This window comes from Aquarana catesbeiana, linkage group LG08, assembly GCF_042186555.1.
Source record: "Aquarana catesbeiana isolate 2022-GZ linkage group LG08, ASM4218655v1, whole genome shotgun sequence".
Lineage (NCBI taxonomy): Eukaryota > Metazoa > Chordata > Amphibia > Anura > Ranidae > Aquarana > Aquarana catesbeiana.
The window spans coordinates 190364399-190378265 of record NC_133331.1 but is presented as its reverse complement, the minus strand read 5'-3'; the positions used below and the strand labels follow the sequence as shown (position 1 = coordinate 190378265).

The following is a 13867-nucleotide window of genomic DNA, read 5'->3' as shown; positions in this document are numbered from 1 at the left end:
TAGCGTCGGTGGTTAGGTCGGTTCTCTCTAGTATGGGCGTTTCGGGCGCGGCGGCAAATCTTTCCCCTCCTTCCGGAGGGGCCTTGTGGGCTGTAGCTCCCACGGGTTCCCACATACCGGAGGAGACGAAGGAAAGAATATGGCGTCGGGATTTCGTTGATTTCCTCGCTCTAGTTCCGTCAGACAGGGAAACGGTCGACAAATCCCGGCGGGTAGACGTCGCTACACAGGGCGATAAGGTCAAGCAGCTTCCTAGAACATTTGGGAACTGGCTGCAAGGTTTTTGTGCCTACGCGGGTGTGCTCTGTGAGCGTTACCCAGAGTTGGCGACCTCCTTGTTCTGCTACCTGGACCTTATCTGGGGAGCGTACAAGGTTTATGGGGGTCAATGCTGGTTCCAGTATGACACCCAGTTTCGACAGAAGATGGCGGCGCGCAAGGAGCTTCGTTTCGACTGTCAGGATGGTAGCCTATGGTTGTTGCTAATGTGCCCTCATAGGCCAGCGTCCTTTCAGTCCGCGGTCGGCGCTCCTCAACCCGGAGCGTCGGCCGCCTCCAAAAAAGGTGTCTGTTGGCTTTTCAACGAAAGCCACTGTAAGTGGTACTCCGCCTGTCGCTTCAGGCATGAGAGCTCTAGCTTTGGGGGTGCACACCCCTCCAGCCGGTGCTTCAGGAAGGGAAAACAGACATTTTCCAGAGCGGGAGCCAAGACCGACCTTCCTAAGCCGGAGGATGCCGGTGAACGTCCTAGAGATGTTGCCCTGGCTAGACCGGTACCCCCTTCGTAGGGAGGCCCTGATCCTAAAGGATGGCCTGGATCGAGGTTTTTGGATACCGTTTTCCCCGTCGGACGCTCCTACCATGTCGGCTAATTTAAAATCGGCTGTGGAATTTGAATCCGTAGTGGCCGAGAAACTCCAGAAAGAGCTGGAGATGTGGCGCATGGCGGGCCCCTTTGATCTTCCCCCATTCCACAACCTGCGGGTGTCCCCACTCGGCGTGGTCCCCAAAAAAGCGAGTGGTAAATTTCGTTTAATTCATCACTTATCGTACCCTTCCGGCTCCTCTGTCAACGACGGAATTGATCGCGAGGAATCGCGGGTGCATTATGCGTCATTTGATAAGGCTCTTCACCTCATCAGGGCAGCAGGGCGTTCCGCTCTTTTGGCAAAAGCGGACATTGAATCCGCTTTTCGCCTTCTCCCGGTCCACCCGGATTGTTTCCACCTCCTGGGTTGCTACTTTCAGGGAAGCTATTTCTTCGATATGTGCCTGCCTATGGGTTGCGCCATTTCGTGTTACTTCTTCGAGTTATTCAGTAGCTTCCTTGAGTGGGTAGTCGCCCGGGAGGCCGGGTCTCAGTCCATGCTGCACTACTTGGATGAATTCCTTTTTGTGGGTCCCTCGGACAGTGGGCAGTGTCAATGCTCGCTCTCTGTCTTTCAAGATGTTTGTCGGCGTTTCGCCGTCCCGCTGTCCGTGGACAAGACCGAGGGTCCGGTAACGGTACTATCTTTTTTGGGTATCGAGATCGACACAGTGGCCATGGTTTTTCGCCTGCCGAGGGAGAAGCTGACCAGGCTTCTATCCCTGGTTCATTTGGCGAAAGGGTCCAAAAAACTGCAGCTGAAACAGCTACAATCTCTGCTGGGGCACCTAGTATTCGCGTGCAGGGTCATACGCATGGGGAGGGCTTTCTGCAGGCGATTGTCTTGGGCCACGAAGGGCGTTACGGCCCCGCACCATCACGTTCGGATCACCAAGCCCATGCGGGCGGATTTGGACATTTGGCTAACCTTTTTGCAATCCTACAACGGACAGTCTTGTTGGTTGCAGGAGGAGGTACCGAACTCACAGCTGGAGTTGTACACTGACGCGGCAGGCTCCTGTGGTTTCGGTGCCTTCTTTCGGGGGGAGTGGTCTGCGGAATGTTGGCCGGCCTCATGGGCCCGCATGGACTTATTGCGCAATCTCACCCTTTTGGAGCTTTTCCCGATCATTGTAGCGGTGGAGCTTTGGGGCGAACAGTTGCGCAATCGTCAGGTGATCTTTTGGTCAGACAATATGAGCGTAGTGCAGGTAGTGAACAAGCAATCGGCCAGTTCCCCCCCGGTTGTGTCACTGTTGCGTTTTTTGGTTTTAAGATGTTTGCATTTTAACATTTATGTTAGGGCAAAACACGTTCCGGGAGTTTCCAATGACATTGCCGATGCTCTTTCCCGCCAACAGTACCCCCGTTTTCGTTCCCTGGCTCCGTCGGCTTCGCTGGAGGGCCTCCCCTGTCCGGCCCACTTATGGAACCTCGTTTCCGGGGATTGTTAGAACTGCTTCGGTCGTCGCTTTCTCCGCGGACGTGGGCGTCGTATTGTCGGGTCTGGCACGAGTGGTCACAAGCGTCGGGCGGTGAGTTCTCTATTTCATCTCCGGATGATAGACGTTTGATATTATTTGCTTACCTGGTCCAGTTACAGGATAAGGGAGTGTCGGGTTCCACTGTCTCTTCGGCTATGTCCGCCTTATCCTTTTGGTTTCAGCTCCTGGGATGGGGGGATGTCACAAAAGCCTTTCCAGTGCGTCGGATATTGAGGGGCTGGAAACGCATCACTCATCTGCCTGATTCCAGGCGCCCCATTTCTTTACAGATCTTATCGGATGTTTTGGCTATGTTGCCGGAGGTGTGCTCATCCGAGTTTGAGATTTTGCTGTTCCAAGTAGCTTTCTCATGGGCGTTTTTTGGGGCTTTTCGCATCGGGGAATTAGTTGCGAAATCCAGGTCTTCTACTGGGGGTATTCGATCGGAGGATGTTGCCCTGTCGGAGCGCAGTGTCACCATTTTATTGCGCTCCTCGAAGACTGACAGTCTTGGCAGGGGCCGCCGAGTGGTGCTGCACCACTGTGGCGGGCCATTCTGTCCTGTGTCTCTGGCCTTTCCTTTTCTTTCCGCGCGCCCCCCATCCCCTACGTTTTTCGTGCACGCTGACTCCTCCTCTTTGAGTCGCTTCCAATTTTTGAAAGCTTTTCGTTTTTGCCTCGAGGCTTTAGGCTTACCAGCGGGCGATTTTTCGACTCACTCATTTCGCATAGGCGCTGCCACCGCCGCTTCTGGCTTAGGGTTTTCCGATACGGAACTTCAGTGGCTGGGTAGATGGGAGTCGTCTCGTTTTTCGCTGTATGTTCGCCCTCACCTTTTGTGTTAATTTCAGGTTTCCCCCCGACTCAAGTATGGATACTGGGCGATTCCTTTGTCTTCTGGGCGGCTCGTCGCACAGGGATCCGAAAATATGGGAGAAATTTGGGACTCTCTTCAGAAGTGGCAAGGATTCGCTGGCTGGGCCTGCGCGGGCTGCGTTGGCATCAGGTACTGTGGGAATGTTGGCACCTCCGTACCCGCGTGTCCGGTCACATTGTCCTTGTGGTTCACGCCGGCGGGAATGACGTAGGTTACACCCGGTCCGTGGACCTAATTGCTGCCATAAAGAGCGATATTGCTCAATGCCTTGCGATGTTTACCAGCGTGACTTTCGTATGGTCAGAGATTGTCCCTCGTTCCATTTGGGCTAGAGAAGTTCCGGGACCCTGTTTAGAAAATTTTCGGAGGAAGGTCAACGCCCAAGTGTCCAAATTTGTTCGGAGGATCGGGGGGGTCGTTGTCCGTCATAAAGATTTGGAGGGAAATAACAATGACTTGTTGAGGAGGGATGGTGTTCATCTCAACGACATTGGCATGGACATATTTAACCTGGGACTTCAGAGGGGGGTGGAACAGGCGCTGGCTGCGGTGGGGCGCCCGTCAGTGGATCACTGACTGGCTGGTGGCGGTTTTGGTGACCTTGCCAGAAAATATGGAACCCCTTTGATGCCCGGATGGTAATTGGGAGATTGACGGCCGGTCCGGCACTGATGGTAAGGACAGGCCCCTCCTTCATCTCCCTTTTACATTTGTAGTTGAGTGCTCACAGTACAACTGTGACTGGCACGGTCCTAAAGGTTAATGTTAATGTTGATTTAAATAAAGCTGTGGCCTTGCCCTTTCCAACGTTAATGGTTGTATGTGGTTTTTATTGGATGAGAAGAAGGGGTAAGGTATGACAAGTGGTATGGTTGGGACCTGGGCTTATTGCACCTCAGCAGTCATGAGAGCCTCTTGAGCCCATCGGGAAAGAGAGCCCTGACTGATGGGGGCATGGCCAGGGAGGAGTTGCAGGAAAATTGTTATAACTCAGGATTGGTACAAGGGGGAAAAGGGTTGGGCCTGAGCTCAGAAGTTTGGCACCCCAGGGGATTATGGTCCTTTTCGGACGGAAGCATGGAAGAGCTGCCCACCCTCCCGCCCTAATTTTTGATGTCACAGCGTGTTGCGGTTTTGGTGACCTTGCCAGAAAATATGGAACCCCTTTGATGCCCGGATGGTAATTGGGAGATTGACGGCCGGTCCGGCACTGATGGTAAGGACAGGCCCCTCCTTCATCTCCCTTTTACATTTGTAGTTGAGTGCTCACAGTACAACTGTGACTGGCACGGTCCTAAAGGTTAATGTTAATGTTGATTTAAATAAAGCTGTGGCCTTGCCCTTTCCAACGTTAATGGTTGTATGTGGTTTTTATTGGATGAGAAGAAGGGGTAAGGTATGACAAGTGGTATGGTTGGGACCTGGGCTTATTGCACCTCAGCAGTCATGATATTGTAAGGTTTTTGATGATAACTTGATGTGCGGTCCATGATGTAAGAGTAATAATAAATAAAATTTAAATATAACAGACCCATCACATCAAGTCCACACACCCTGTTAGGATAGATGCCACCTGCAGCCAGTTGTTTTATAGTTTTTGATGCTTTCTGGTCCATCATATAGATTGGTCCTTTTGTTTTTATTTATTTTTATTTTTGAAATCCAAAGCAGAATGTGTGGATTGTGAAATGATGTGCCCCTTTTTCTTGTAAGTACACTGGTATAAGCAGAAGAATATTTTGGATTTATGGGCATCTCTGCATGACCGCAGGGTATTGTTATCATTTATTATAATATTGCCAGGAAAAAGTTGTCTTTTGAAACATGAAACTGGAGTTCTTACACAAATAGTGTGATAGAAAACAAGACATTGTAATATATTTATGCAAGCTGGACCCAGTAATGAAGGGTTCACCCCGATATATCAGAGCTGTAGCTTTTATGCAAAGGCGCTATTAGACAGTTAGATATTGTTTTGGTCAATGGTCCGACATTCTGTGCAGCAAATTTACAGCTAACTAAATGTTTGTATAATGAAAGGTTTAAAATTTGAGTTTGTTTATGTACAAATCTAACAATGAAAAATGCGTACATTTATTCAAAAGAAAGGAAAAGACGCATGTGTTAAATTGATGATATAGGAATCAGCTGCTGTGAGCCCAGTGCAGGACACACTCCCTGAAGACCCAGATATTTAATTTTTTGTAGATTTGAGTATGCAGTTTATCACCCAGAAGGATACTCTGTATTCAAAGTCATTGGATCCTTTTTGCCCAGCTCAAGAAGCAGAGCTCCATGTTTTAGCAAAGCCTGTGAGCTATAAAAAGAGTGTATATTTATATAGATAGTCGAGATATAGAGAGCGTTTGGTTCCATTTGAAGGGCCAGAAGGTTGTTTTTTCTTCGGGAGGTAAACCAATAAAGCATGCCAAGTTAATTTGATCGGCTGTTTTCAGCCTTCCAGGTTCTTGCTGAGGTAGCCATATTAACTTTCACACATGGAAGCAGACCAGGTGACTAAGGATGCTGCATTTACAGCCCCGGACACTTGATGGGTCTGTGCAACTCACAGATTCCACCCTAGTTCTGGCCCAGTATAGCTGGGATTAATAATTCAACTTTAAGGACCCCAGAACGAGAAGAACAAGTGGTCCACAGGGGGCAACTTCTTATGAAACAGGACTTTGGAAAAGGTGATCAGTTATGTCTGCCAGCCACTCTTTTCCCTCTAGCTTGACACATGGACTGTGTCATCAGTCACAAGCAGTTATGGCTGCCTTAGTAAATGAGCATGGGATAGAGCCAGGGTTCTCCACAGTTGTTTTTATAACATACCACTTCTTGTTTTACCTGTTACCAAAGGTGTTACCAAAAGCTGAACATCCCTCCCAGAGATTACAAAAAAGATATATCCAGATGCCCAAGTTAGGATCTTACGAGTATGCATTTTGTCTGTATGGACATGTTTTTTGGATGTCCAGTGGCAAATGCTACTGCAAAGGCCACAGTAAAAAGTGTTATCAGAAGTAGTTTGTAAGTACAGAGTGCCAGAAAGTACAGAGAGTAACAGAGGAAATCATTTTTATAGGAGAGTCCTTACTAGAAGTTTTGAGGTTTTATTTTTACACCCCCTACTGTCTACAATATAGCGGACAAAGTAAAGTAAGAAACTAGAAAACTTTTGCCTGAATGTTTTTTTAAATTTTATCAGGCCTCTAAGGGGGATATTGGACTCTCTCCCTATGGGATTTTGTTTGGGAGTGTGTTACTCACTTGCTTATATTTTGTCTCAGCAGCTTAAGTCCTCCATTCGGATCTCACGGAGAATGCTGATGATCTTTTAAGGTTTTTTACAAACTCATTTATGTTTTTTCTCCCCAATTCCAGATCCTAAAAGTTTGGAAGGATCTAAAACTAAAGCCAAGTGACTTGTGGATTGTTAAGAGACATTTATATATAAAGAAATGTTTGGAGACTCAATACAGCATCTATTTCATGTACAGTTTTTGCAAAACTTGAAGGGAAAGTCACCTGGATCCACACCAGACACTGCAAAAAATGACTAAATTAAAGAAATCTCTGTGTTTGATTTGTTTCCCTCTTGTCATCACAGTCTAGGGTACTTTTTGATTCAATTACTTTAATTGTAAGGGATAAAAATAGTTTAGCCATGTTGAAGTCATATTTGTCTTTTGTATGTCTTCCATTATATGTAGAATTGTCTGTGTTTACATATGCTGATAAGTCAGCATACCAACAATTCAGCTAGAAGGCCATTCTGGCCACAGGAGTGTACAGCCAGTATTCTGTAAATATGTCTTATCAATCATTTGTTTTTCACAATGAAAAGTCATTTTGTAATGAAAAAGTTGCTCAGCTATTATTTTCTCCACAATGGAGTTTTTTGCCTCTTTGGCCAGGACTACCTCCACCTAAGCGTGTGGAGGTTCCAGGTTAAAGGTGATAGCAGGTATGGTTAGTGATCAAAATATTGATCAAAAGAGGGGAGACTGTAATGGAAATTTGTAAGTTCTGTATATAATTGTATTGTATTTTGTATGTATTGCACACTGCCCTCACTGTGCACACGGCACTAATAATATTTTCAGTAAATGTTTACATTCTTTTGAGTCCTGATTAGAATAAGCCTGCCTATGCAACGCCTCTTGTTACCATGAACGTACAATTGTAATATTAATGTGATACCTACGTAATCATGTGCATAAAAACCTTCAATTGCGTCATAATAAAGCAGAACAGTTATTTGGAAAGATGCAGAGCGTATCTTTTGTGTCTGTTCCCTACTGCAGTAGTTATTATTAATTTGGAACCACTAATCAATATGAGGATAGGAGTTGCCTATCATCAATTCAACCGAGTCACAGATATAGTATGGTAATGAAACACATTATGGACGCCTTCTCTGATTCTTGTCGCAGGTGTGTTTTTGTGTCCCCTGGTTGGTCGTCTGGCCTGGCGGGCGGTGCTTCAAGAGTGTGACCTCTCGTAAGTCACGTCGTTGTTCTCACTGCCCTGGTCTAAGTCGTGTTGGCGATAGAGGCGCCTGGGATTCTCCCTCTGGGAAAGAGGGGAGGACAGTCCTTTTAGGGGATTTCCATGTGGGAGGCCTTTTTTTCTTTTTCTGCTGGACACACATTATTGGGTAACTATACTGGATTTATGCACCATACGGTGGATGTAATTACTATTATATCAATGGAACCTATATATGTATACCAATTCTATCTATGTATATTTTTCCAGCAGACTGACCCTCTGAAGAAGACCCAAAGCATAGGGGTCGAAACGCGTCAGGTTTAATATTCATGTTACCAAGCGTTGTTATGAATATGTGTCTGCCAATGTATGTTCAGCTTTTCTAATTTAATTGTATTTTAATACCCCCCACTGGAGCTCATTGTTTTAGCTTTCATGGTACATATTTAATAAACTTGTTATACTTTTTTTATATATTATTGACTCCACTTCGTCATTGTGCTGCCTAAAAACCCCACCCTGGGGAAACTTTTTCTTTTGTTTTCAGTCTTCAAGGGGTGAGCAGCAATCTTTTTTTCTCTCTCTAGTGTCCCCTTCTTTTTGTGGTCGCAGACACTCACCTGTTGTGGTGCCAATTTCCACCACATCTTCTTCCTCCTCCTGCTCAGCTTGTGTTGGGGGTATTTCCCCTTCTTCCAGAGGTGGGGGGTCTCTGGTCTCCTCGGATGAGGGGTGTCCTTTGAGTCTTTTCTCCCCTATGTAAAACAAAAATGGTATAATTAGCACACAGATATTTCATGGCCGAAATATAAAGATGAAACATTGCTTGGAAGTGGGGTACAATTGTCTATTTGGGCAGAGTTCCAAGATGTAGCATTTTTATTGTCCTTTGTCAAGCTTCAATACTTTACCTGTCTTGTACGAGCTTCACAGATGGAGACACCCCTATAGTATACGCTGGAGCACCTGTGTGGGCCCCCTAATAAAAAGGGTGTCCCACACTAGTGCTCCTGCGTCCAGATGTGTAAACAGCTGCTGAGTGTCCTCTCCTTTCACAGAATTTATTTTGCATTTCATTCTAGTAGCAAACCCATCTACACAACCAAATATTTTTCATACAAGTAGGCCCTAAAAAATGTAGCAAAATGCATAAGGCCTAAACAATGGTGTTTTAGAGGCCGAAAGAAAAATGTTTGATACGAACGAATAATGGGCCCATGAACATTAAAGTTGCCATTTTAAACTGTACAACAATTCAGAAAAGCATATGGAGCAGCACGAACGTAATAAAAACAAAAAGAATAGGAACACAGCACAACTACTTACTTTTTTGCAGCACTCTCCGAATCTTTCGGTACTGCTCGGGCTCTCTTAATTTCAGGTCCGACCACCGCTTCCTGAGCTGATCTTTCGATCGTCGTACCCCGAAATTCCGGTGCAGACTTTTGACCACTTTCGCATTGATCTTGGCCTTTCTGATATTGGGGTTGGGGTAAGGTCCATACTTTCCATCATAGTCGGCCTTCTTCAGGATGTCCACCATCTCCAACATCTCGCCAAAGGACATATTTTGGCCTTAAATCTCCTTCTGGATCGGGACGTGTCCGGATCCGGGCTTTCCTCCTCCTCATTCCTGTAATTAGCACGCACCTGCTGTGTATCCGCCATGTGCTCTTCCCCCACTGCGCAGAACGAAAAGGGGTGGGGAATAGTCTAGAAAGAACGTCAGGAGTTACACGCATGCGCAGTGTGTATAAAGCGTACCACACGTGCGTATTACGTACGATCTGTAAGCGGAGGAAGGAGCATTGGAGGCGCCGATCGTAAGAACGAAGGTAAGAGACATACTTGTGCCAATACTGCTTCTACATTGAGGCCTATATTGTAACAAGATTAGGAGAGTTTGGCCTGACATTAGGGTTTGTCTTGTGTTGTGTCTTGCAGTTAAAATGGATATCTTTCAAGATAGTGACTTCATGGCAATATTCATTGACATGTTCAGGGAGCTGCCTTGTCTGTGGGAGATCAACCACCCACATTATAGGAACCAAACAAAGAGGAAGGCAGCGCTGGATCAATTGTTGGAAATTGTGAAGCAGGTGATCCCCACGGCAGACATCACATATTTGAAGATCCTAATTGGTGGCCTGAGGAGCACATATGTAAGGGAGCGCCAGAAAGTCCAGGATTCGCAGAGATCCGGAGCAGCAAATGACAACTATGTCCCCAGGATGTGGTACTATGACAGGCTGCATTTTCTGGCAGGCCAGACTGAACCCAGGTCATCACTTTCCAGTCTTCCTTCCACGCTTCCTTCCCCTCCAGCTGAGGCTTCTGACGCCCAACCTGGGACTTCCAGACAGCAACATGTGGAAAAGCCCAGCTTGAGCCAGGTATAGCATTCCTCTAAATATTTCTGCTTGTCCAATCAATGATGTTAACTAGATGTTAGTTTGGAGTACTAATTTATGATTGTGATTGATGATGCAAAAACTAAAACCATGTCCCTTTTTCATACACAGGGAAGTCTCAGCCAGGAGGTGGCCGGGCCTAGCAGGCTGCCTGATCTACAGGTCCCTCCCCTACACCTGGAAAGAGAAAGTGGCAGGAGGAGGAGTGCCCTAGAGGAGGCTGCCATAGGCCTCTTTTGGAAGGCTACAGAGGCCCTGGGAGCACCACACACCGTGGAGGATGACTTTGCTGCCATCATTGCCTGTAAAATGCAGAGGATAGAGGAGGGACAACAACTCATGTGTGAGTCCTTAATGTTGGAGGCTCTTAATAAGGGGTTGAGGGCACAAATAACATCTGATACACACCTTTGTGAACTCACACATGGTCCTCCTCCTCCTCCTGCAGGTCCTCCTCCTCCTCCTCCTCCTTCTCCTCCAGGTCCTCCTAGTCCTCCTCCTCCTCCAGGTCCTACTCCTCCTCCTGCCACCCACATCTCCAACAGCAGAGCCACAGCGTGGAAGGAAGCGTGGAAGGAAGAAGAGAAAGTGAGAACCCTGGATCCAGTCTGGTCTGGCAAAAGATGCAGCCTCTTGTGGTACCACAGATGTAATCTGCTGCTTTCCGGATCTCTGGGACTTCTGGACCAGACTGCCCTCCCTTACATATGGACTCCTCAGGCCACCAATTTTGATGTTCAAGAATTGATGTCTGCCCTGGGGGTCAAAGGCTTCGCTAATTTCTGCTGTTTATCCAGCGTTGCCTCCCTCTTTGTTTGGTTCTGAGCCCTTAATAAAGGATTTTTGTTTTCAATTATACTTGCCTATGTGTGTTTTCCTTCAAAAAGGACAGTGAGGATTCAGGTACATTTCAAAAATACAATGTGAAATTAACAAGGGACACCAACACCAAACAATCTCCTTGAGATGAAATAATACAAGATATCAATGGTGTTGTGGTAACTTGAGACACAAAACACACACAAAAATATTCTGGAGTAAAACTAAAAATAACATTAAACAAAGATCAGCCTTTGAAAAAAGACAAACATAAAATCGAAAAAAAAATGGCTTCAAATAAAAAACAAAAAACAATTATTTATGTCAGATGTGACAAATAACAATATATTCAGGTAATCCCAATAAAAAAAAAAAGAAATAAGTTTGTGAGAAGTCTGTGTGAATATGAGCAGCAAAACTACTTAATTCTTCTCACATTATAAAGAAGAAGAAAGTGCGCTGTATTAAACGATTTTTAACATTGCAGCGTGACGAAAGTGCTGTATCCATTGCGAGCGCTAATTTTACCAGGCCGAGCTGTTCCGTGTCGGAATTTCTTCAGAGCATGCGTGGCACTTTGTGCGTCGGAACAGGCCACTCACGGTCAGAATTGACGCGATCGGATTTTGTTGTCGGAAAATTTTATAGCCTGCTCTCAAACTTTGTGTGTAGGAAAATCCGATGGAAAATGTCCAATGGAGCCCACACACGGTCGAAATTTCCGACAACATGCTCCGATCGGACATTTTCCATCGGAAAATCCGACCGTGTGTACGGGGCATAAGACTCACAAAGATACAAGGAGAAGAAGTCATGGCAGAGTTACATATATGGCCACAGTAAGTGTAATTAAAGATGTCCCTTCTAAGGCGGAAACAGTGATAGATATTTTAAGAAAAAGCTGACCCTTTGTAAGTAGAGGTGGCATCTGGATGCAGCAAAAATTATGTTCATGGTACATGATGGACAAAGTTATGATACACTTTGGTGCTGATTTACTAAAGTCAAATAGACTCTGTGCTTTGCAAGTGCAGGCATACCTATTTTCCCCAGTGCTTAGTGAATGTGGTGAAACTTCACTTCGTAAAGAATAACCAATCTGGTGCAAGGCGAATAAAAAAACTGCATTTCTGCTTGCACCCGATTAGATGAAATCAGCAGAGCTTTACCACATTCACTAAGTTCTGGGGAAAATGAGTGCATACACCCCCCCCCCCCCCTTTTTTTTATAATACTGCCCAAAATGTATCCAATAATACCCTTCTGTCAATTGGTTATGTTTTTAAGACATTAAAATGTATATCATTATAATTATGAATATAATTTTAAGCAATCCAAAGCTTCAAAAGATTTGCTAGGAAGTTCATTTTGGGTCCTATACCTAGACTCTAGAAACATTTATGATTTAACCCATACTTACTACAAGTGGAGAACTGCGATCGGATGGGCCAATTTCAACCAAAGATATGTCATCTGCATCCATGGAGGTCTAGAACATATTTAAAAAGTAATTTTTAGTGTTTATAAACAATAACTACATTACAATAAGAAATAAAAAATAATTAAAAATACAACCCAAGCATTATTGAGGTATAAATGGTAACATAATTTGAAAATAAATGGTATGGCACACATGCATAAAAGCAAAAATTGTATAAAACATCTAATTATTGATTTTGTGGTGTCATAATAAATAGTATAACTATAAAACAAAGCAAAAAGTAAACACAGAATTTAAATTGAATGGTTATCACCAACAATAAGGGGATGGGCCATAATGGAGAACTAAAATGTACCTTGTAACATAAAATTGTAAATAATATTTCAATATGCACATTTACCTTCTCAAAAATTCCAGAATCATGACTTTTCAGCTTAGCTTTGGACATTATGTCACTGAGCTCAGTGGTGTCTTTGCCCATTTCATAGGAAACCTGCCTACTGGCTGGCCTGGAGTTCACACTACTAATGTCAGCTTCAGTATCAGTCCAGCCCTGTAATGAATATATTGGAAATCATCATACTGTTTTATGGGGTGCAGATCATTTTCCATGAAACAACTGGATGGGTGGCAAGGTGAAAATGAGAATGGACAATGTAATAAATGTGTTGCCACGGGGGTCAGTCTACACCAAATTGATATTTCTGTTATAAGCGGACACTGGTGGCCATTATATATATCTTATAAGGTCTTCAGCAGGAACATTTGCAAATATTCTTATCCTCATCCCCCACGCTTTGGACATTTTCTTCTCTCGTTACAGCAAGGGAGAAATCGCCAATGAGGCAAGTAAGACTCCTAGACTTTGTTGTAGCAGGTGGGCAAACCTGGATTTGTAAATTTTACCACTAGAGTTACATATAAATATGGCGTGTTGACTGACCCTTTAAAAACAAAGCAAACTCTGGACTGCTATCAGGTAAAAAAAGAACCTGAGAAAACATATACATAAAAAAATCAAATCATATACATAAAAAGTTGACCGTAAGCAGCACAATTTTAGCAAAGGATTAGATACTGCTATATGGTACTGAGTCTGGTGTTCAACTATTAGTGTTTAGGTCATAGTATGACCTCTTGCATTGTCAACTTGGGAGGTGGACAACTAGTTCTTTAAAATTTGTCTATAACTATCAGTAAAAAGAAAGTGACAAGGATCAGACAGCTTGCCCTGACCGTCAAGTGATGGATTATTTCTTTAGTTCAGCCTTTCTCGACCTTTTTTTTTACATGGAGCTAACTTTCACATCTCAGGAAACCCCTGCTAACTATTATATACTTTAATAGAATGGGAAAAGGATTGCATCCTCTGTAAAATGTTATTTCTATCTTTGACAATGGTAAGACATAACAGGGAGTAAAGAAAAAAATCCACAATGAAACAGCAATTAAAACAATTAATACAGTGCC

The 13867-nt window shown here is 44.6% G+C and overlaps 1 protein-coding gene and 1 long non-coding RNA gene across 3 annotated transcripts in view; one reads left to right on the top strand and one right to left on the bottom strand.

The window, feature by feature from the left end:
* LOC141106185 (uncharacterized) overlaps window positions 1–13867 on the top strand; it is a 527211-nt gene that overhangs the window by 233117 nt on the left and 280227 nt on the right. The window lies entirely within an intron of this gene.
* Window positions 1–13867, bottom strand: part of OPN4 (opsin 4) — a 168537-nt gene that overhangs the window by 14525 nt on the left and 140145 nt on the right. The window contains exons 9-10 of one of the 2 annotated variants that reach the window (XM_073596727.1): window positions 12798–12950; window positions 12377–12445 (exon numbers count right to left, since the gene is read on the bottom strand). In XM_073596727.1, coding sequence (XP_073452828.1) covers window positions 12377–12445; window positions 12798–12950 — 222 coding nt within the window. The remainder of the gene's footprint in view (window positions 1–12376; window positions 12446–12797; window positions 12951–13867) is intronic. The other variant, XM_073596728.1, reaches the window with a different exon arrangement.